General features: G+C 47.1%; 1 protein-coding gene across 5 annotated transcripts in view; it reads right to left on the bottom strand.

Annotated features, from left to right (window-relative positions):
* The window catches only part of COLQ (collagen like tail subunit of asymmetric acetylcholinesterase), a 77,274-nt gene that overhangs the window by 27,062 nt on the left and 29,742 nt on the right, over positions 1 to 20,470 (bottom strand). For all 5 annotated transcript variants that reach the window (XM_049628845.1, XM_049628844.1, XM_049628847.1 and 2 more), the window contains 9 exons: positions 16,875 to 16,919; positions 16,515 to 16,541; positions 14,356 to 14,418; positions 12,557 to 12,619; positions 12,203 to 12,229; positions 11,510 to 11,554; positions 11,277 to 11,312; positions 7,997 to 8,077; positions 3,031 to 3,136 (listed from right to left, as the gene is read on the bottom strand). In XM_049628845.1, the coding sequence (XP_049484802.1) occupies positions 3,031 to 3,136; positions 7,997 to 8,077; positions 11,277 to 11,312; positions 11,510 to 11,554; positions 12,203 to 12,229; positions 12,557 to 12,619; positions 14,356 to 14,418; positions 16,515 to 16,541; positions 16,875 to 16,919 (493 nt within the window). The remainder of the gene's footprint in view (positions 1 to 3,030; positions 3,137 to 7,996; positions 8,078 to 11,276; positions 11,313 to 11,509; positions 11,555 to 12,202; positions 12,230 to 12,556; positions 12,620 to 14,355; positions 14,419 to 16,514; positions 16,542 to 16,874; positions 16,920 to 20,470) is intronic.

Raw genomic sequence — 20,470 nt, forward strand, 5'->3', positions numbered from 1 at the left:
CAGAATAGTCTCCACATCACCCCCAGCTCTTACTCTGCCTCAGCAGAGGCTGCATGGCTAAGTGGGAAGGGTCTCTAGACCAGGAGCCACAGACTGATTCTGGGCCAGGCAAGGCCACCACCGGTCAGCTCTGTGACCTCCAGGAAGTCCCTTTTCTCTGAGGTTCAAAGTTCTTTTCTATAAAGGGAGGGCTGGATAAGACCAGGGTTGTTTGACTTGTGGTTCACAGAGCCCAAAGACATTCTAAGATGGATCTGGGGCAGGGGTTCTGGAACTCTGGGAAGCAGTGTGCAGAATCTTGGGCGCAGATACGACATGTATTTGTCCTGAGTGGGTGTGGGACTTTTATCAGACTCCAGAGATAGTCTCAGGAATCACTTCTGGGGCTTGTTCCCATTCTTGACGATTATCCAACTGGCCCCAGGTCCAGGTTATCTTTTAAATTCCTCCCTCCTCTTCTTTCCCTACCCTGCACCCTGCCCTCCTCAAAAAAAAAGTTTCCAAAGAGAAGGATGATTGCCCCATTTTCTTTAGCCCCTTCACTCTGGGAGGCTCCCCGGAAAGGAAGTGACTCATAAGAAGGCACAGGAAGGGGACCTGAGTCAGAAATGGACTGCATCCTGCTTGCCTGCTATGCAATCACCCGGGGGGGACAGCCTGAGAACCAAAATGGCCCATGTCTGCGAGTGCTTGTGGTGCACAGCCCTGCCCCGCCCACCTGCCAGGTGCCATGGGATGGTAAAGCTGACCGGCCATCGACACTGCCTCGAGGACTTGCTATCTAGAAGGAAGATGAAACACATCTGCAGAAAAGTTATCGGTGAAGGGCCATAGCAGAGAGGCAATATGTACTTGGGCCCAGGGAAAGGAGACCCATCCTGTTAGGGACCAAGGAAGGCCTTACTGAAGAGAGGGCTTTGACAGAAGAAGACGGTTTCATCGGGTGGACCAGAAGGCTGGCCTAATGACCTCTCTTTGCATCCACACCGCTCCCCAAGAGCCTGGCTCTCTCCTCAGTTTTGTGAACTGCTTAAATACCTCAAGGGCCAAGAGAGTCCTCCCCAAAGAAAACTCAGGCCTCACGCCATGCTCTCGGTCCCTGGGGCTGGCAGCTCATGATCCTAGGCCTTGAGAAGAACATTACTCATGCCGGAAGCGAGGAAGAGGACTTCAACTGACCCTTGAACAACATGGGTTTAAACTGCATGGGTCCTCTTAGATGCAGATTTTTTACAGCACAGTACTATAAATGCATTTTCTCTTGTTTGTCATTTTCTTAATAACATTTCTTTTCTCTAGCTTCCTTTCTTGTAAGCTTACTGTATATGACACATATAACACACAAAGTATATGTTAATCCACTGCTATCAGGAAGGCTTCCAGTCAACAGCAGGCTATTAGTAGTTAAGTTTTGGGGGATTCAGGAGCTTATATGTGAATTTTCAACTGTGCTGGGGTTGGCACCCCTAACCTCCACATTTTTCGAGGGTCAAGTGTAGTTGGGAGGACCCCCATAGGGATTGTCAAGTCAATTCCCAGAAACAGACTGTGGGGCATGGACACATGGCCCAGGATGCATCTCCAATCTAGTTCCCTTAACAGCACAGAAATAGGTGCGGCAAGATAACTTATTGTCGTACTAACTGACATTTGTTTTCTCACTTTTTCCTCTCCCAATTTCAAGGAGGTAGCAAGATTTTGTGCTTTCTTGCCCTTGCCGAAAACAGGTACTATGTGAAGACTTTTCTCAGAAGAAAAAAGCTCCTGAGACAGGTGGCAGTACATGAGGAATACGAGAAGCAAGGCGCTGGAGGTCAGAAGAGGGGAGATGACTCCAGACATGGAGAGAGAGGGACCCCCTGTGTTTTGGAGATAAGGTAAGGAAGGTCTCAGAAGGAATAGCTATGGGACTTCTTGGGAAACTGAACCACAGGGACCAGGCTTGGAAATGTTCCGATACCCAAGCATGAAATGAATATGGCAGTCACCAGGCACCCTTGGACCACGTGGCCTGGGATAGCAGGCATCTCAGAGGTGAACAGGGCAGATCAAAGGCTGGAGGGAACTCCCCTGATGTTTTTTTGCCATAATCCCCAGGATCTTTGCCCAAATCTTTTTAGGTAGTTAGAGGAGTGGACAGAACCTCTTAATACCTGAGATGGAATTTTCCTGGCATCCCGGAAGGTTAGAATCTCAGAACCAGCTTTAATTTGGTTTAAAGGAGCTAACAAATTATGACATTTCTAGACCATTGCATTACATGGTTGTGAATATATTCCCATAGACCCAGGGAGGAAAAGTACAATGTACAATTTTAAAATGCCTTCATTTTAAGTTAAGAATAAAACTGTAATACCAATTGCTTTGTTTCCTTGTGTATAACTGAGAGCCAAGAACCCTACATAGTAAAGAGTCTTCTCAGACCTAGAGATGCTGTGTTTATGCAGGAAATGTGCTCTGAAAGGCCATATTTGGAGCTGACGAGGGAACAAACTAACAGGTTTAGCACATCAAATTAAACAAGGTAAACAAGCAGTGTATCTATGCCCTCTTCGATGGCAGACTTTGATTTCTTTTCAGGGTTTCTTTGTATATTCAGTGTAAACCAACAAGGACGCTTTCACAACACTACATAAGATAGAAAAATCGGCCACATCATCTTTACTTCTAGGATTAAGTAAATTGCTTGGAGCCATGAACGGCTTTTCTAGAAAAAGGTGTTAGTTGATGAAAAATGTGCCTGTTACTTTTCACTTGAAGTATAAATGACATCACCAATGTAATTATGTTTTTGTGGGTTTTTTTTCCTCCTCTATTTGTTCTCCAAAATGCTACAACAGAGTCAGGATATTGTTTATCTCTCTTGTGTAGAAGTTGAATGAGCCAAGCTATGGAGAAATTATAAATATATTAAAAGCATCTCTGGTAGTTTCTAACTCAAAACACAAGGCAGACCTCTGCTGTGCCCTCTCTGGGGAGGTTGGCCAGGAGGGCAACACTGTGGATCAAGTGAAGCAGTGTGGCTCTTACCTGTGGATGGGGGGCCCGGGGGGCCTGGGGGACCTGGACGGCCAGGTTGACCAGAAGGCCCAGGCTTGCCTGGTGGGCCCATTACTCCACTATCTCCCTTCTGCCCCTGACAGAGAGAAAGGCAGAGCCTGTTATGACAACATGACATGGCAAACTTCTTTCCCCATTTATGTCTAAATCAGGGACCGCCTTGCACGTTGGAGCAGAAGCCCAGAGCAGGATTCAGCCCCAGAAGCCTTGACCCCCAAACTCCTAAAAAGCTCAGGGCAGGGGCACCTGGCTGGCTCAGCTGGTAGAGCGTGTGACTTTTGATCTCAGAGTCATGAGTTCAAGCCCCACAGTGGGCATGGAGTCTACTTAAAAAAAAAAAAAAAAAAGCTCAGGGAAAGTGACATTTGAGATTGTGATGGTTACAAGTTTGTAGACATTACTTCTTGCTCTATTCTGGAAACATGGCACTGACTGCTGAAAGGAACCAATCCAACCCACTCCTCTCACGGGGCAGAGAAGGAAACAGAGGCTCAGGAAAGAGCAGAGATGTACATTAAGTCACCTAGCATTGAGGCAGCAGACTTGGGCCTAGCCTCAGGGCTCTGCTTGCTCACCAAGACCATGTTTCTTTTACCACAAGACCTGTTTCCATCAAATGAATTTCCGTTGCTCTCAGGATAAAGACCCAGATCCTTATTTCACCTACAAAGGCCTGTATGGCTGGCCTTTCTAGTCACGTTCCAGCCTTTTGGTGTTTTTGGTCTTCAAGGGCATCATGCCTTTTTTTTCCCCCCTCCTCTCTGCCCCAACTCGCTCTCCACTCCTCTGCCTGGTTAACTGCCTCCCAGCCTTTAGCTCTCACGTAAAATGTCACTGCAGCACAGCCTTCCCTGGCCTTGCCAGACTAAGTCAGTTCTCCCGGTCACAGGTTCTCAGAACTGGGCGTCTTTCCTTCCAGGCTTTTATCCAGGTCAGAAATGCACCAATATTTGTGTGGTCCTTTCATCAATGTCTCTCCATGAGACATAAGCTCCCTCTGGGCCCGAATTTGTCTTGCTCACCTCTCTTCCCCAGATTAAATGAGGGAGGAGGAAGATACTGAAAACACAAAGGGGAAGCAGTTCTGGTGAGCTGGAAGTCAAGAGACCTGGATTTTCACGTTGGCCATGAGACCCTGGGTAACTCACGTCATTGCTTTGTGCCTGTTTTCTCATCTGTAAAATGGGGCCAGTAAGCACACACCTTCGCAGCTTTGTTGTAAGGCTAACAAAGATCTCAGAGGTGAAAAACCGCTTTGCACAGAACCAAGGGCTAAGGAAGCCAAGCTGATGATCACAGCAGCTAGTTTGCTTTCATCTTTTTCACATGGTTAGAAAAGGCCTAATTTCTTAAAGAGAGCCACACCTGTAGCTGCAGCCATTCCACATAGGATGTTCTCTTTGCTGCCTCTTCTGAGAGGGTCAAGAGCAAAGATTTCCTCCTTAGGGCTGCTCTTAGGAATGATCCTAGAAACCAAGATCTGTAGATTCTTCCCCTCCACAATTTGCTTACTGTGTGTTCGTATGCTGGTGCTAAACTGGACAGTGATTGATGCACGACATCTTTGACCTGGATCCCCTTTCTACACTTGTGCCTTGGCAAGCTTGCCCATGTAATGAAACATAATCTTCCCCAAGTCTGGGAAGCAGGCAGGCAGGGTACTCCTTTTCAATCACAACAGTGACATGTGGCCTGCTGCCTTGTCAACATGGCTCTGGGGAACCTCTTGACAATGTCCAAGGACTTCTTAAATTCTTTTGTTGTATTTATTTATTCATTCATTCATTCATTCATTCATAGGAGTTCTTAAAGTCCTAATATGGGACCTATAAGGGCAGAGTTTATTTCCAATTCCATCCTGATGGAAGGAGTTCTTAATCCTTGGCCCAAGCTGAAGCTTGGTAACTAAGATGGGTCCCAGAATAGCAAAGGAGGTCACACCATCTTAATATAGCCACAGTTAAGGCTTGTTTTTCTAAAAGCCACATCATCTATGAGCACAGGAAATGCCACAGCTTGAAGGGGCTGGAAGGTACTCCTTGATTCTGACACCAGCAATAATGGATTATTCTGCATAACTGTCATTTGTTCAGAACAAGCCATATCTCTATGAGCAGGACTCACTGAGCAGTGCTTTCCAGGAAAGGCATTGTTTATTCCTTTACTGCCATAAAATTTGGCGATCCCTCTCAAAGAAGCTGCTCTGTCTCCTTAACTGAAGATTTGTATCATAGAGTCAAGAGCTGTTTCCCTGAGCCTGGTTTAAGGCAAGCGCTGAAGCATGAAGGTGAAGAGAGAAGGTGTGTGGAGGGAAGCAGGTCTCAACTCTCTAAGTTCCAATGCTGGCTTGGAAGTTCACTTGGCTGGGGATCACTCTACTTCCCTGGCCCTTAGGTTCCTTGTGATTAGACAGAGATGAGGTGTTCTCTAAAATCCTTCTGGCTGTGAAATTCTAATCTCCTGAAGTCCCTTCTGGATCTCTGATTCCAGGAGTTGGATAGACTTACATTAACCTCCAGAAACTCTTAGCACCACTGGCCTGACAACACTTGGTGTATAAGACTCTATGCTAGGAAACTAATTGATGATTTAAAAAAAAAAAACAACAGGGGCGCCTGGGTAGCTCAGTTGGTTAAGCGTCCGACTTCTGGCTCAGGTCATGATCTCGCGGTTCGTGAGTTTGAGCCCCAGGTCGGGCTCTGTGCTGACAGGTCGGAGCCTACTTCAGATTCTGTGCCCCTCCATCTCCCCATCCCTCCCCTGCTCATGCTCTGTGTCTCTCTGTCTCTCAATAATAAATAAACATTAGGGAGCCTGGGTGACTCAGTCGGTTAAGCGGCCAACTTCAGCTCAGGTCATGATCTCGTGGTCCGTGGGTTTGAGCCCCGCGTCGGCCTCTGTGCTGACAGCTCAGAGCCTGGAGCCTGTTTCAGATTCTGTGTCTCCCTCTCTCTCTGACCCTCCCCTGTTCATGCTCTCTCTCTGTCTCAAAAATAAATAAACATTAAAATAATAATAATAAATAAACGTTAAAAAAAAAAAAAAAACCACGATGGCAGGCTCCCAAAGCTAACAACCCAAGTATCTGCTGACTAGACAGGCAGTGAGGGTTCAGAGCACACTCAGCTTGTTTATAACATCTTGTAGGAAGGATGAGCTCATTTCTCTGAGCTCCCACACATGGCGCTGGTGTAGTTTGAAGAATGTCCCAACCGAATCATTCTCAACAGTGTCAAGAAATAGCTGTCTTGGCTCCAGCCTTCACCAGGAAAAGACAAATACCACCCCAGAAGGGCACTAGAAGCACAGAAGCCTTCTAGAACTTCAAGCATAAAGCCTTCTGCATGGGGTGAGCAGTAGGGAAGAAAAATATTTTCCCTTTTTTTTTCCTCCTTTTTCTGAGCCTAGGTTTTAGGACATTGGTATCTGTGGCATCATTGTGAAGTCATGGACATGCCAGCCATTGTAAAACCTCGAAAACTGAACTGGACCATTACGACTTCAAAAGTTATAATGGAATTTGTATTATCTGGGGTTGGGGCCTGTGTCATTCCTAACTTCACTTGGAAAAGACCAGAACTGGCTCCACACTGTGATCATTGTTCTGAATGTTGGCTACATATTAGAATCATATAGAGAACTTTAAAAAAAAACCACAACAACCCATTCTAAAGCCCCATGCCAGGTCAATTACATCAGATCCTCTAAAAAATAAGGCCTAGGTGCTGGGGACAATAGGAGGCAAACTTGGAACTACAACCACTGCACCTGGGGCAGAGAAATCTGTATCGAATCAGCCCCCTAAGTGATTCTGATATAAGCTAAAGTTTGAGAACCATGGACCCAGCCTAAGAAAAGAATAAAAACATAAGAATGGAAAAAGGTTTGTGCCCAAAGATATTCACCTCTCAGCATCTGTATATAATTTTAGTTAGGCCTCTCTTGTCCAAGCAGTCTACTGCTTTACTCATTTACAAAATGCAATGCAGACATTTAAAAGAGCTTAATAAATATGTGCAGGAATGCACAAAAATGTGTGACTTTAAGTTGAAGTTTTAGGATACAACAACTAGATATTGGGTATAAAAGAAACAAACAACCAGAAAGTTCACAAAGAAATAATACTGGAAGGAAACACACCAAAATGGTAACAGGGTTATGTCTGGGTGTTAGGTCTTCAGATGATTTCCCTTCTACTTTTCTGAATTTTCCAAGTTTTCTGTGATGATCACATATTACATTTATAATGGAAAAAGAGGTGAAAGTCTACAAACAGACAACCAAAAAAGTAAAGGAATGATGCCTGTCCATTAGAGAAAAGACAAGAAGCTTCTCCGAGGCACTCAATACAGCTCTAAAGGCAGCTCAGGCAAATGTGCCTTCATCCTTCCTCTCCCTCTCACGTCACAAGTGCCTGCTGACCAGGGAGCGTTCAGAATGAACAATTTCCACAAGCCCTTAATAGTGCCCATAAAGAGAGTCACTTACAGTTCAGGGGCCCGAGTAGGGAAAAACCACTCTATTGTTGAGACTCAGAAGACCTTTCAACAGCAAGGAAATATTTGGATATTCCCCCAAACTCCATTTGTGTCTGGAGCATTGAGGCAAAAAGCAAGTTTTCTGGGTAAACAACAAGATCTGGCTTCCATTCCCAGTTGCTTTGGTTAAGGTAGACCTGTTCGTATGAAGCAAAGATCCACTCCTGCTTCTGGCCTTGGACACAGTTTGAACGGGGCATTCTAGCCCATCTGCTTCAAACCTCGGTTAGCCTAGAGAGGCAGGAGCTCCTGGAAGTGGTGCTCTTTCTGCCCACCAGCCTAGACGACGTTGGGGACTGTGCCTATGCTGATTGGCTCCACCTGTCTGCCTCTCTATCCCATCTGCCTACATCAGGAGGGAATGACCTCAGGGGCGTGGTAAGCACTGGGATCCTTACCTGCTTGCCTCGTTTTCCTGGTCTTCCCCTGGGTCCCCTGTGTCCTGCTATCCCAGGCTCACCCTTTGGACCCATTTCACCCTGGAAAGAAGAAAGAGAAGGAAGAGAGGAATCTGTGCATGTGGAGCAGGCACTCTTCTGCAGGTCCGTCTGTAGACAGACCAATCATTGGTCATGAGGGCAGTGCACTCGATCGTTCCAGACCTTTTCCAATCGGACAGTCTGAGAGACTGGGAAAGTGATGAGGTCATGTGAAAGGTGGATAGATTTTTCAAGGAAGAGAAAGGAAAGATTACCCTGGGTGGGTTACTTATTCTCCAAGACAGATAGCTCCTGGGCGCCACATATTTTGGTGTCCCAAATCACCATCCCAAACAGCCAAAGTAGGAGATTCTTGCATTTCCGTGATATGTATGCCTGTGACGCTGCAAACTGCCAGGGGAAAATGCTTTCTCTTTTATTTGCAATTTTGCGTTGTACTGTGTTTCGCTTTTATCACAAATTCAAATCTGTGAGTTTTTGAATGATTGGACACAGTTTTGACAACTATCATCTTTGGGAAGTTTCTGCTCACGTAAGGACCTTTATGTAGGGTTATACACTTCCCTACTCTTCTGTAAAAACTGGTTTCAGTTCTAGCTCACTTTCATTTGATTCAGATGAAAACCGTGGGGAAAAATGTTCCAGACATATATTCAAATGCTCAATAACTGCAAAAGGCATGGAAGCAATACTTCTTCTTCTTCTTTTTTTTTTTTAAACATTTATTCATTTATGAGAGACAGAGAGCACAAGCAGGGTAGGGACAGAGAGAGAGAGGGAGACACAGAGGCAGAAGCAGGCTCCAGGCTCCAAGCTGTCAGCACAGAGCCCGACGCGGGGCTCGAACTCACGGACCACGAGATCATGACCTGAGCCGAAGTCGGACGCTTAACCAACTGAGCCACCCAGGTGCCCCTGGAAGCAATACGTCTAACTGAAAAGCCTTACTTTGAGCAATCAGAACCAAATGCACCAATTGAAGAATTCCATTGTTTAAGGCCAACCTTTTGTGAAACCCATTTCTCCACTATAGTTTCTTTCTTTCCTCGTGTACTGCTAGGATTCCAGGCCCACTTCCTGTTTATTTGGGTGACGGAGCCTACAGGACACCATTCCTACCTCCAGTTATCCTTCCACAGCCCAGAACGCACCACCAACAAGCTAACTTTAGCAACAGCAACCCGGGGAGTTTCGGTTAGTCAGCATCCAGTGTCCATAAAGAGCTCCTCCAGGCACTCAGAACAATAAACACCCAGTGGGCTCTTCACATGGAAGTCAGGGGAGGTATAACATAATAGAAAATTTCAGGAAATACTAATAAAGAGTAAGGATCAAGAATACAGCTCTGAAATGATCGGTCACTCGGCCAACGTAACAAATTGGCCCCTACCCAAGCCATCAACTCTTGCCACATCAAGAACTGTCCTTAAACCTCTGATTTCCTGCCAACCTGTCGTGTCCTCCAGCATCTGGACAGAAAGGGAGTGTGGGAGAACAGCATGGATTCTACATGGCTATGCAGATGTATGCACCATTTCCCTTGGTTGTTTAGAGGAGGCCAGGGGGTGTTTTGTTTGGCTTGGAAAAACAGCAGCATAAACAGTGTAAGTTTTTTGTTTTTTTTAAAGATTGGCAGAAGGAAGTGTGGCCCCTCTCTTCATCAACTGAAAGCAGACAGTAAGTTCTTGATCTAATTTCTAAGACCTAATTACCATTATCATATCATCTCTGTCTTAAAACAGCCTGCCATGAAAGGGAAAGAGAACTCTACATGGCAAGCCTAGTAAATGGTGCAGAGGCCAGCTGTCATACTTAATTCCACAGTAATTTATTATTCTGATGTTCACTGTTGCACTGAATGAAAACCTAGCCTAATATTTTTAAATCAAATTAGTTTTTTCTCTTTTAATGTTTCCTTTAATTTGTTTATGTAATTATTTTTAATCCAACACTCCACCTAGGGAATAGCACGAACAGTTTTTTGACAGCTTAAGGCAGTGATAAATAATAATAAATTAATGGCAGATGACTGACATTATTTAAATATGCTTGGGGCACCTGGGTGGCTCAGTCAGTTAAGCATCCGACTTCAGCTCAGGTCATGATCTCACAGTTCATGGGTTCAAGCCCCATGTCGGGCTCTGTGCTGACAGCTCAGAGCCTGGAGCCTGCTTCAGATTCTGTGTCTCCCTCTCTCTCTGCTCCTTCCCTGCTCTCACTCTGTCACTGTGTCTCTCAAAAATAAATGAACATTATAAATAAACAAACAAATAAATAAGCAAGCAAGCTCTACTGACAGCAGGTCAGATAAAAATTGTTAATTCAAGTTGGAAAAAGAAAACTTTAAGATAAATTTGAAAGACAATTAGAATTCTAAGAAAGCATGCATTTGCATGTTTGAAGAATACTATTCTCTGAGGCTCAGGTGAAAATGACCATCTCCCAGGCCAATGCCTTAAGCATGAGGAACCCCTGTTACAAGTTACTATGTTAGATACAGTTGTTTTTAGGGGACATTTATGTACGCTCTCTTTATCCCAACACCCCCTCTCACCACCCCCCTTTCTTCCTAGACCCTGGCCCTAAGTAAAAGTTTCCAGAAATCTATTAGTCACTTGCCACTTCCACAATTTTTGTCATATCGGCACACCGCTCTACTATTAGTGGCTGGATATTTTTTAAAGTCAATTGAATGAACTCCTATTTTTATTAAGACTTGTTCCCAGCAAGATATCCATGAAATCCCACTAAATAGCTAACTATTTAAATGAAAAAATGCAAATAAAAAAGAGTTGTTGTCACCCAGTTAAAATAGCTCTGTGTGCCTCTGACAGTACACGTACTGCCCTCCAAGAGGGTCTAGGTTGAGGGTCTTCAACAAAAGCATTAGGCCAAAGATGCCTGTGCTTCGTGCTGGGGCCCTCGACCACTGCAGCTCAGATCTGATCCAACTGTCTGACGCTTGCTGCTTCTGAACATTATCATGGCCCTCTAAGAGGCAGGAAATGCAAAGAAAGTCCTCTCTACCCAGACGGGGCATCCTTTCCCTCCCACTGAACTGGAGGGAGGTCTCAGACCATGCGGTCACCCTCTCACCAACATGCACAGCAACCTGCTCCCCTTCCAAACCAAAACCTTCCACGACGAAACCCACTTTCCCTGCCCAGAGCTCTTTTTGTGGTGCTAAGAAGGTCCAATTTATTACTGAGGCCTATTATTACTACTTCTAAGTACTTACTTTCTGCCCCAACATTCCAGGAAATCCAGGGAAACCCTGTGAAGAGAGCAACACACATAGTGACTGCCTCTGAGATAGTGCTTGAAAGGGCTGTGGAAGAGTGTGGTCAGCTGTTCTCAAGATAGAGCCGTCAGTCAGTCAGTCAGTCAGTCAGTAGGACAGCCCACAAGATGGCGGTGGGCAAGGGCTGCCATTTCCTCTGTAGTTTATCATTCCATGCAAAGGCCATTTACCTTTTCTCCTTTGGGACCCAAGTCACCCCTTTCACCTCTGGATCCCTAGGAGGAAACCACAGGAGGGAATCAAAGAGTTAATACCCTGGGGTAAAACTGGAGAGTTTCAAAATGAAAGCTCCCTAAGCCAACACACTCATTTACAGGCAAAGAAGTAGGCTCAGGTGACTTGCCCAGGGAAGGAATGTTTTGTGGTCTACCTTTTATTTGGACCACAAAGACCCTTGCGTTAATAAAACGCAACTCTCAGAAAATTCTGGGTCCCAGATCCTCTCTCCTCCTGTGGGAAATTTGTCCCCAGGTTCTGGCTGGATTTTTTTTACTTGGTTTGGTTTCTGACAGATGAGAAAGTTGTGTGGTAGAAGCTTGGTCTACAGACAACACCAACCATCTCCCTCCAGTGCCCTGCAGGCAGGCTGTGTTTCCCCTCCACCAGTACAGACTTCAGCTACTAATCTGCTCCACATGAGGGGCCTCTACCTCCACTGGGAGCTCCTCCCTAACCTACTCGCCCTGCCTTGGGAGGCCCCTCCCTGCTCTCTCAGTCCAATGACAAAGGACAGGGGAATATCTAGGAATGGTCACTATAGGTGCTAACTTAAGAGAAACCTGGGCCTGTCTTCTGCTCATCACTGACCCCAGAGTCAATAGCCCAGACCAGGCTCTGGGAAGCCATGGGAGTCAAGCACTAACCTTTTCCCCTCTGGATCCAGGGTAGCCCTAAAAGAAAGCAAAAAGTGCATTTACCATTAGCCCTATGTACCCCCAAAGGCCTGAACAAAGTTTTCCATCTGCCTTGTTCAGAGGCTTGACCCTCCCTGCCCAGGAAAATAACAGGAAGGACATCTGTATGCCCCTGCATCCCAGGCATGATGTCCCCCAAAGGGCTGGTAAAGACAAGCACTCTGGCACTGGGCTTTCTGGTATCTGTGACATTCCCCAAGCCCAGGATAGCAGCCCCACCCAGCCCCCATCTTTGTGGACAGCAGCTGCTCCAGAGCCTTAGTGAGAAGAGCCGGGAATGTCCGTCTGGACCAACACACTGACCTTGAAGCCCATTGGTCCTCTTGACCCTGGTAAGCCCATCATACCCAGGTCACCTTTTTCACCCTGGGGGAATCAGAAGAAGATGGGGAAAACGACCAACGGTGACATTTACTAGAGAAACAGAACCAGGAAAATCATGGGCAAGATCATGATGGAACTAGGGGCATTGGGGCTGGCTTGTGAATCTGAGGACCCCACATGCTCCCTTGCTCACTCCCAGGGGTTCAAGGCTCCATAGTTCACACTTCGTTCTGGTATTTGAGATTAAACGTAAAATGAAATTGCCCAAGGCAGAGCAGATCTCCAAACTAAATGCTAATATGCTACAAATGCTTGATCTTTTCCTGGAGTAGGTTTTGAGAGGGCGGGGAGAGAGCATGGGGGCCTTGGGCCTCACAGGACTAAATGTCAACACCCCAGAAAACTTCACCTGTTTTATGCTCTGCATAGGGAGGGCCTTTCAGGCATTTTCATATATTCTCACCCCAGGTTTGCAGTCAAACAGAGTGAACATCAGCCTCTGGGCATGCATTACGGAGACAGGGGGTTAAGACTCATGGGTGGGCTCTGTTGCCCCTCAGAATGGTTTGTAGTTGGAACTTTCAGCACCCTCTGTGCTAAAAACTCTATACCAGTGCTAAAAAGTAGAAATATAAGATGAGCCACATACTTAATTTAGAGTTTTTTTAGAAGTTACATAAAACAGGTAAAAAGTAAAACAGGTGAAATCAACTTTAATATATTTTATTTAATCTGATTATCATTTAAACATATAATCAATATAAATTAATGAGATATTTTACAATCTGATTTTTAGAATAGATATTTTAAATCTGTTGTGTATTTTATATTTAAATCATATCTCAATTCAGGCATTAAATTTTCATCCAAAATACTCGATCTGTATTTAGATTTCATAAAATTTATACTGAAACAGCAGAGTCACACATTCAAGTTGCTATAAACATGCCTACGTATTTTCAAATAACTGAACTGAGTAAAGGTTTTTAAATTCAAACTTACATTAAAATAAAAAATTCAGTTCCTCAGTTGTACCAGCCACACTTTAAGGGCTCAGTAGCCACATATGGGTAATTGCTGCCATAGTGGACAGTTCAGACCTATAAAGTAGATTTTTGGAAAAATATCCTTGGGACTTTTCCTAAGAGGACTGGGAACACAGTTTTCTATCCTGTGTAATAAATACAGCTGGTGACTGAATCAGAGGAGATAGTGACATTCACCTGCCCGTCCCTGATTTCTGCAGGTCAAATCTGCACCCAATAGTCTCTGACCAAAGGGAGAAGAATATAAACAAAGGTATGGGTGTGGATGTGTCAGCTTTCCATCATCTGTCTGAAGAAGGGATTTCATCAGCATTTAGCTTAGCTAAATGCAGGATTTCAGTCTTTCCAGCTGGCCAGTGCCCATCACCCTCAACCCCCAAACTCCCGCACAGCTTTCCAGACACAAGCAGCTCATGGGTCATCTCAGGGAAACCAAAGAATTTCAGGCTACCTCTGAGGACAAAGGAGAACCGGGGTTCCTGTGAAAGAGGGGAGTGGCCCTTCAATTCTCCCCCCCACCCCCGCTCATAGGAGCAGAGCTGCTGGACGGGCCAAGGTCTTATATTTCAAGTAAAGGTCCCCAAGTGTTTGGGGACCTCTGGGCAGCCCTCATCCTTTCTTCATCCTCCGGCTCTTAAGGAAACAAGTTTCACTATGTGCCAAAGGCCGGGGGGCTGACATCCCCCCTCATGTTCTGATACCACATGAACCCTGAGAGTGTGCCATACTTACCCTGGGTCCTTCAGGGCCGACTGGCCCAGGCATGCCAGGAACACCCGGGGGGCCAGGTCTACCCTTCAAAAATGAACAACAAAAGTCAGGACAACTGGGTTTGTCTCCTTCCTTCCAGGAAATGAGATTTGTTTTGGGAGCTCAGAGGGGACTGTGGGGCCCTTAAGCATGGCTTCTAGGTCCTTCATCCCCACCCTCCAATGACTGATAGCCTAGAAGGTTGGGTCACTTACACATAAGTTAAAGAGTTTGGTGTTATATTATGTCAACACATAAGCTCTTATTCTACTCAAGACATGGAAGGTGCAGGGGCGGGCGGGCAGTGTGGCAAAGCATGGTGATAGAGAAGGGATTCTAAACTTCTTGGCTGATGACCTCCACTCACCTGCCCACTCACCCAAATGTTCCTTGCATTCCAACAGGTTCTCCCCAAGGATATGGCATGGAATGGGGTGGGGTTTTGTTTGGGGTACAGCAGCAGATGCTGTTGGTATTCCCTCAAGATCTTTTTCACTTGCTCACTGTGCCCATCCCCCCAGTGGCTACCTGCCTTCCTGCCACAACACATTCCTGCAACCTGTAATTGTGGAATTTGCCAATGGTCAGTTGGAGCTGCCCGGCAATTCATGCACCTCTTCTCCCTGCGGCCAATAACCTAGCTCCCTTACATCAGGACAGGACAAGCTCTGTGGTGCTGTTCACACACCGGAGCTCCCCTAGCAATGAGGCTAAAGACGGACTTCATCTGACACCACACCCAAGCTGGGCTTCTTCCCCAGCACCATCCGGCTTCCCGTCCCCTCAGGATCCTTCTGAGAGAACTCCCTTAATGTGTTCACTTCTACATGGCACGTGTGGTCTCTACCTCTGCTTCTAGGGAGGCCAACCTAAGCCAGGAGCCATGCGAGAGCAAACCTCACAAGAGGAAGTGGGGGCGGGGACCTGGGGTCTATCTCAACCTCTGCACCCACTGGCTAATTTCACAGTTAGCCTAACTAGACATGTGGAAGGCTCAACCCCTAAACTGGAGATCACAAATGCTAACACGTGTCCTCTTTTCTACTCTTGCCTCCCACTTTCATGGCAGACATCACTAACTGATCACGGCCCTCGTTAGTTCTGAGCATGAAGACCATCCCAGAATGCCTTCCAGCCCAGCGCTTCAGATAACCACTGTTCCTTGGCTGGAGCTGCGATCTGTGTCCTTGAGGGATGTAATTTTGCTTGCAAAGGTCTGTTTGAGGCTTTTGTTGATAGTGAAACCATCTGAATAGAACATTTAACCAGAAAACTAATAATTTATATTTAGAATCATAAGCACCTTGTTTGGCCACAGTGTTACACCGCCTTCTATCACTGAGACCTACAGTTTCAGTGCCAACATCCATTGACCACATTGAGTGGCTGCTGGTTTACTCTTTCCTGACCTGAATGAGAGCCTTGGTAACATGTGTTTGGTTCACTCAAAGTCCCTATGACCTTAAGTGACTCCTATGTATTTCAGCTGGGCCAAAAGGCAAAAGCTATTGGCTTCTGTTTTGCACTTTATTCCAGTTTAATCAAATTGACAGTAAGAGTCATTTAGTGCCACTGGTTGGGGCCCTGGATGATTTCCCTAATGGGTGGCAGAATGAGATGGTCTGAGGTTGGGGGAAATTTGGGCAGGCTTGGCAGCCTCTGGGAGAGGTCCAGATGCCTGGCAGTAGCAGGCTCTCGACCAAAAGAACAGGCAGAAAATGGGGCACCTGAGTGACTCAGTCGGTTAAGTGTCTGACTCTTGGTTTCGGCTCGGATCATGATCTCACAGTTCGTGGGTTCGAGCCTCACATGGGGCTCTGTGCTGGCAGTGTGGAGCCTGCTCGGGATTCTCTCCCTCTCCCTTTCTCTCTGCCCCTCCCTTGCTCATGCTCCCTGTCTCTCTCAAAAAAAAAAAAAAAAAAAAAAAAAAAAAAGAACAGGCAGAAAAAGCTCACTGTCCTCAGAATGGCAGTGCCATCATTGTCCACCTGGATACTGGAGTCTAAGGAAGCGTACGGCTGGTGGCCCCTACCTCTAAGAGTACTTGTGGGTGCGTGCACACGCACACTCACACACACACGCGCACACACACACAGAGAACAGTTGCCCGTGCAATGCTGACAGAACAGCATGAACCGTACCTTTCTTCCTGGTAGGCCAAGCTCCCCCTGTGGATGGAGAAGACAGGTAAGCAGAGGCTTCTTTGGAAGAGAAGTTCTGGAAGCACAGAGCTTAGTAGGGCTGACGGCTGGGCATGAGCATGTGGCTTGGTTGCTTGGCCATTCACAGCACCCCTGCCATGTCAGTGGGCCAAGCTGAAATACTCCAGTGGGATCTCACACCTGCAGCAGCAGCCCCGCCATCACGGAGCCCATCCTCACTCTCTCAGGCAGAATTAACACATTCTTTGAAATCTCAACCAGAAAATTCTCAGTGGCATCCCCAGGAAACAAGCTGGAATTACCAAGAAGGGGTGGACTGAAGAAAGCAGTGGCTCATACCTTTTCTCCCTTTGGTCCTATCTTGCCAGGAAGTCCCGGTGGACCCTATGCAATCAAGATAAGAAATGAAAAGGTCCCATCAAAACAAGGCAGGATGGGTGGGGAGGGGAGCGTGACTAAGAGGGAGGCTCTTGGTGCATTGGGCTCCTCTAGCAGCGTGGTTCCCTCTAGCAGACTCGGGGCTCCAAGGTCCCCATGAAGGACCCTCTTGTGCCCTCCAACCCAGTCTCCTGTCCTCTGGTAACTTTCCCTGAGCTGTGCTTCCAGGGGTGCCATGGTTACAACTAGAGAGTCTTGAAGAAACGCTGTTTGCAGAAAACAAGACGCGTCACCACCTCTCATAGCTTTTCAGCTGCTCTCAACCAAGCCCCCCTGGGGCCCTGACAAGAGGGAAGATACTCTTTGCACACAGGAGCAGCCAACTTAGAAATTTCTGTGCTGGATCTATGGGCACCAGGTGCAGTGAAAGCCTTCTTTAAGACGTTAAGAATGTGGGCAATGGTGCATTTTGTCTCATTGCCCAGTCCCAGGAGTGGGGCTGACTCCAGCTCAGGGACTCTAGCACCCACTACACTAAAGCCTGCCACACCCACGGCCAATATGCAGCTGCTTTCTGTTCACGCGTCTATGAAATGCTCGGTTGACTGTTTTCCAAATTCCCCAGTACGGCAGAGAGGAAATCCATCAACTTGTAGCAGGCCGCAATTTTATCCCCATGATCTGCTGGTGAACACACCTACCACAAAGCCTGTTTGAAAGATGATTCCTTTGAGACTTGTCCAAATGATAAACAGTCCCCTCAGTGGTTCCCAAAGCTGTCTGCACATTAGAATCCCCTGAGGATCTTTTGAAAATCCTGACCAAGCCAACCCAGATCAATTACATCACAATCTCAAGGAAAGGGGCATTAGGCATCAGGAATTTTTGAATCTCCCAGGGATTCTTTTTAATTAAAAAAAAAAAAATTTAATGTTTACTTTTGGGAGAGAAAGAGAGACAGAACATGAGCAGGGAAGGGGCAGAGACAGGGGGACACAGAATCTGAAGTAGGCTCCAGGCTCTGAGCCGTCAGCACAGAGCCTGAGGCGGGGCTGGAACTCACGAACCATGAAATCATGACGTGAGCTGTAGTTGGCTGCTTAACCGACTGAGCCACCCAGGTGCCCCGAAGCTCTCAGGGATTCTAATGTACAGCTAAGTTTGGGAACCAGACTTTGATTTATTTTCCTGTTTGCGGGATGGGAAGAGGCAAAGTCATCATTTCATTTCCCTTTCCACTCTCCCCTTCTCTCCTTCCCCTGCCTCCACCTTACCTCTTCTTTCAAGCCCCCCTGCTCCCCCTAACTTTCCCCCCCTCCCCGCTTCTCTCCCTCCTCACTCCTGGTCTGGACACCCTTGTGTGGAAACAGGGCTTCCTGGGAGGGTGGCTTCACCCCCACTTCCCCAGCCACTTGCCCAGTGACCTGCTGGGGACTGCGCTGGCCCCAGCACCTGGCCCTACTTCAGGGCTGTGAGGGCCAGCTTGGATTGATAGCCCAGCGTACAGGGTGCACAGTCCTTGAGGATCAAAGCCTAGGGGGTGCCAGGGCTCCCAGAGAGTGTGACTCAGAGGGGCAGAGGTTCCCTGCTCCCCAACGTCTAGGAGCCCATGGTGACAGGGAGCCCCAGGGCAGTGTGCCTGCCACCCGTCCAGTCCCCTTGCAAGGATGAACGCTGTTCCATTCTCTCATTTCTTATTTTCAAGCCTCTTTTTTCGATTTCTTAAAATGGGCTGGAAGGATTTTACCAGGCCATTGCGCTCTAGCTCAGTGCTTTCCAAATTCTGATGTGCAGATGTTTTACTAGGGGGGCTTGTTAAAATGCAGATTTTGGGGTGCCTGGGTGGCTCAGTGGGTTAAGCTTCTCCATCTCCCAGTTTGTGAGTTTGAGCCCGTCGGGGTCTGAGCTGACGGCGTGCAGCGCTTCGGATTCTGTGTCTCCTCTCTCTCTGCTCCTCCCCCACTCGCTCTCTCTCAAAAATAAACATTAAAAATGTTTTTTAATGCAGATTTTGATTGAGTGGGTGGGGGTGTGTGAAGGGGAGGAGAGAATGAGATTGTGCATGTCTGACAAGCTCCCAGAGGACGCCCTTGTTACTGATTCACAGACCTCATTTTGCTTGGGAACAGCATTTACACTATGTTCTAAGGAATGGAAGTGGCTGCAAATGCTCCCACTACCCCCACCCCACCTAGCTGGGCAGCACATTCTCTGAATGACTCAAGTGGATCACGTGAGTTAGAGGTGTGCGAGCAGGGCTGGAGAGGGTGTGAGTTCAGCAGAAAATCCCCCTTTCCTTCCCATGCCGTGTGGTTCTCAGGCATTCTGAGATCCACCAGTGTAGACTGCTGGAGGTGGGAAGATAGAAATCCACCTGGGAGGTGCTCCTCGGTGTCCATCTTGCTTTTCTGCAGACTTCCTAGCCCCTCTGTGGCAGCCTCTGGCCATTTCTGGGTTCAAAGTCCTGTTTTGTGTTCTTTATTGCGTTCAATAAATATTTATGGAGAGATCACAAGAACCCGTGCACTGGTACAGACCGGGCACAAAACAGACGATATCCCTGCTCTAGGACCACGGGTCGGAAAACCTTTTCTGTAAAGAGGCAGATAGTAAATATCTTAAACTACGCCTCTGATACAGCATCTCTGTCACAGCCGCTGACCTCTGCCCTTGCAGCACAAAGGCAGCCAGAGACAATAAAGTTTAATTACAAAAACAGGCTGCTGCCAGATCTGATTGGCCATAGTGTGCCAGTCCTCGCCATAGAGCTTATACTTTATAAAAAGACCAAAGAGACCGACAACAATAACAAAATAAGAAAACCGTAATGAGAAAATTGTGCGGAGAATTAAAATAGGTCATCAGGATTGAGAATGACAGGGAATGGTACTATAGACTGGCTGGTTGAGGAAGGCATCTCTAAGGAGGTGGCCCATAAACTGTTCTGAGTAATGAAGGAGCTGGCCCCGGTAAAAATCAGAGGAAAGAACATTCCAAAAAGCCTGAGCCACGAGCACAAAAGCCCTAAGGCTGGAACAAGCTTGATATGCTTCAGGACCCAAGAGATATGCGTTGGGTGGACAATGTTAGTATGATACACTGTAGGAGATACAGGTGGGGTCCTCTTGCAGGGCCTTAGTCTCCTGGGATGGGAAGCCATAGGAGGGGTCACCCAGGAGGGGTGACAGAATTCCTAAGGCACTTGGGCAACTGACTATACTGCCTGTACCCTTTTTCATCTCCCCACGGCAGGCCCCAAGCCCCAGGCCAGGGGGCGGTCCTCCTTGCTGGGCCCCCTCTCCCAGGCAAGCCAGGGGAGCCAGGGTCTGTGAGACAGGGTCTCTGGAGGGTACTCTTGTTTGCCTAGAAAATCCTTTCTCTAACATTTCACCTGTTCCTCACTCTTTCCTTTAGCTTTAGTGGGGTGGGGGGAGGCTGCCTGGTCACAGTGTCTAATGAGGCTCAGACTAACAAGTTCCCCATTACCTCCGCTTTCCTGCGCCAAATGCAGGCACTTCTTGGTTTACGGGGGGGGGGGGGGGGGGGGGGGGGGGGGG

The sequence above is a fragment of the Panthera uncia genome, chromosome C2 (assembly GCF_023721935.1).
Source record: "Panthera uncia isolate 11264 chromosome C2, Puncia_PCG_1.0, whole genome shotgun sequence".
NCBI classification, from domain to species: domain Eukaryota; kingdom Metazoa; phylum Chordata; class Mammalia; order Carnivora; family Felidae; genus Panthera; species Panthera uncia.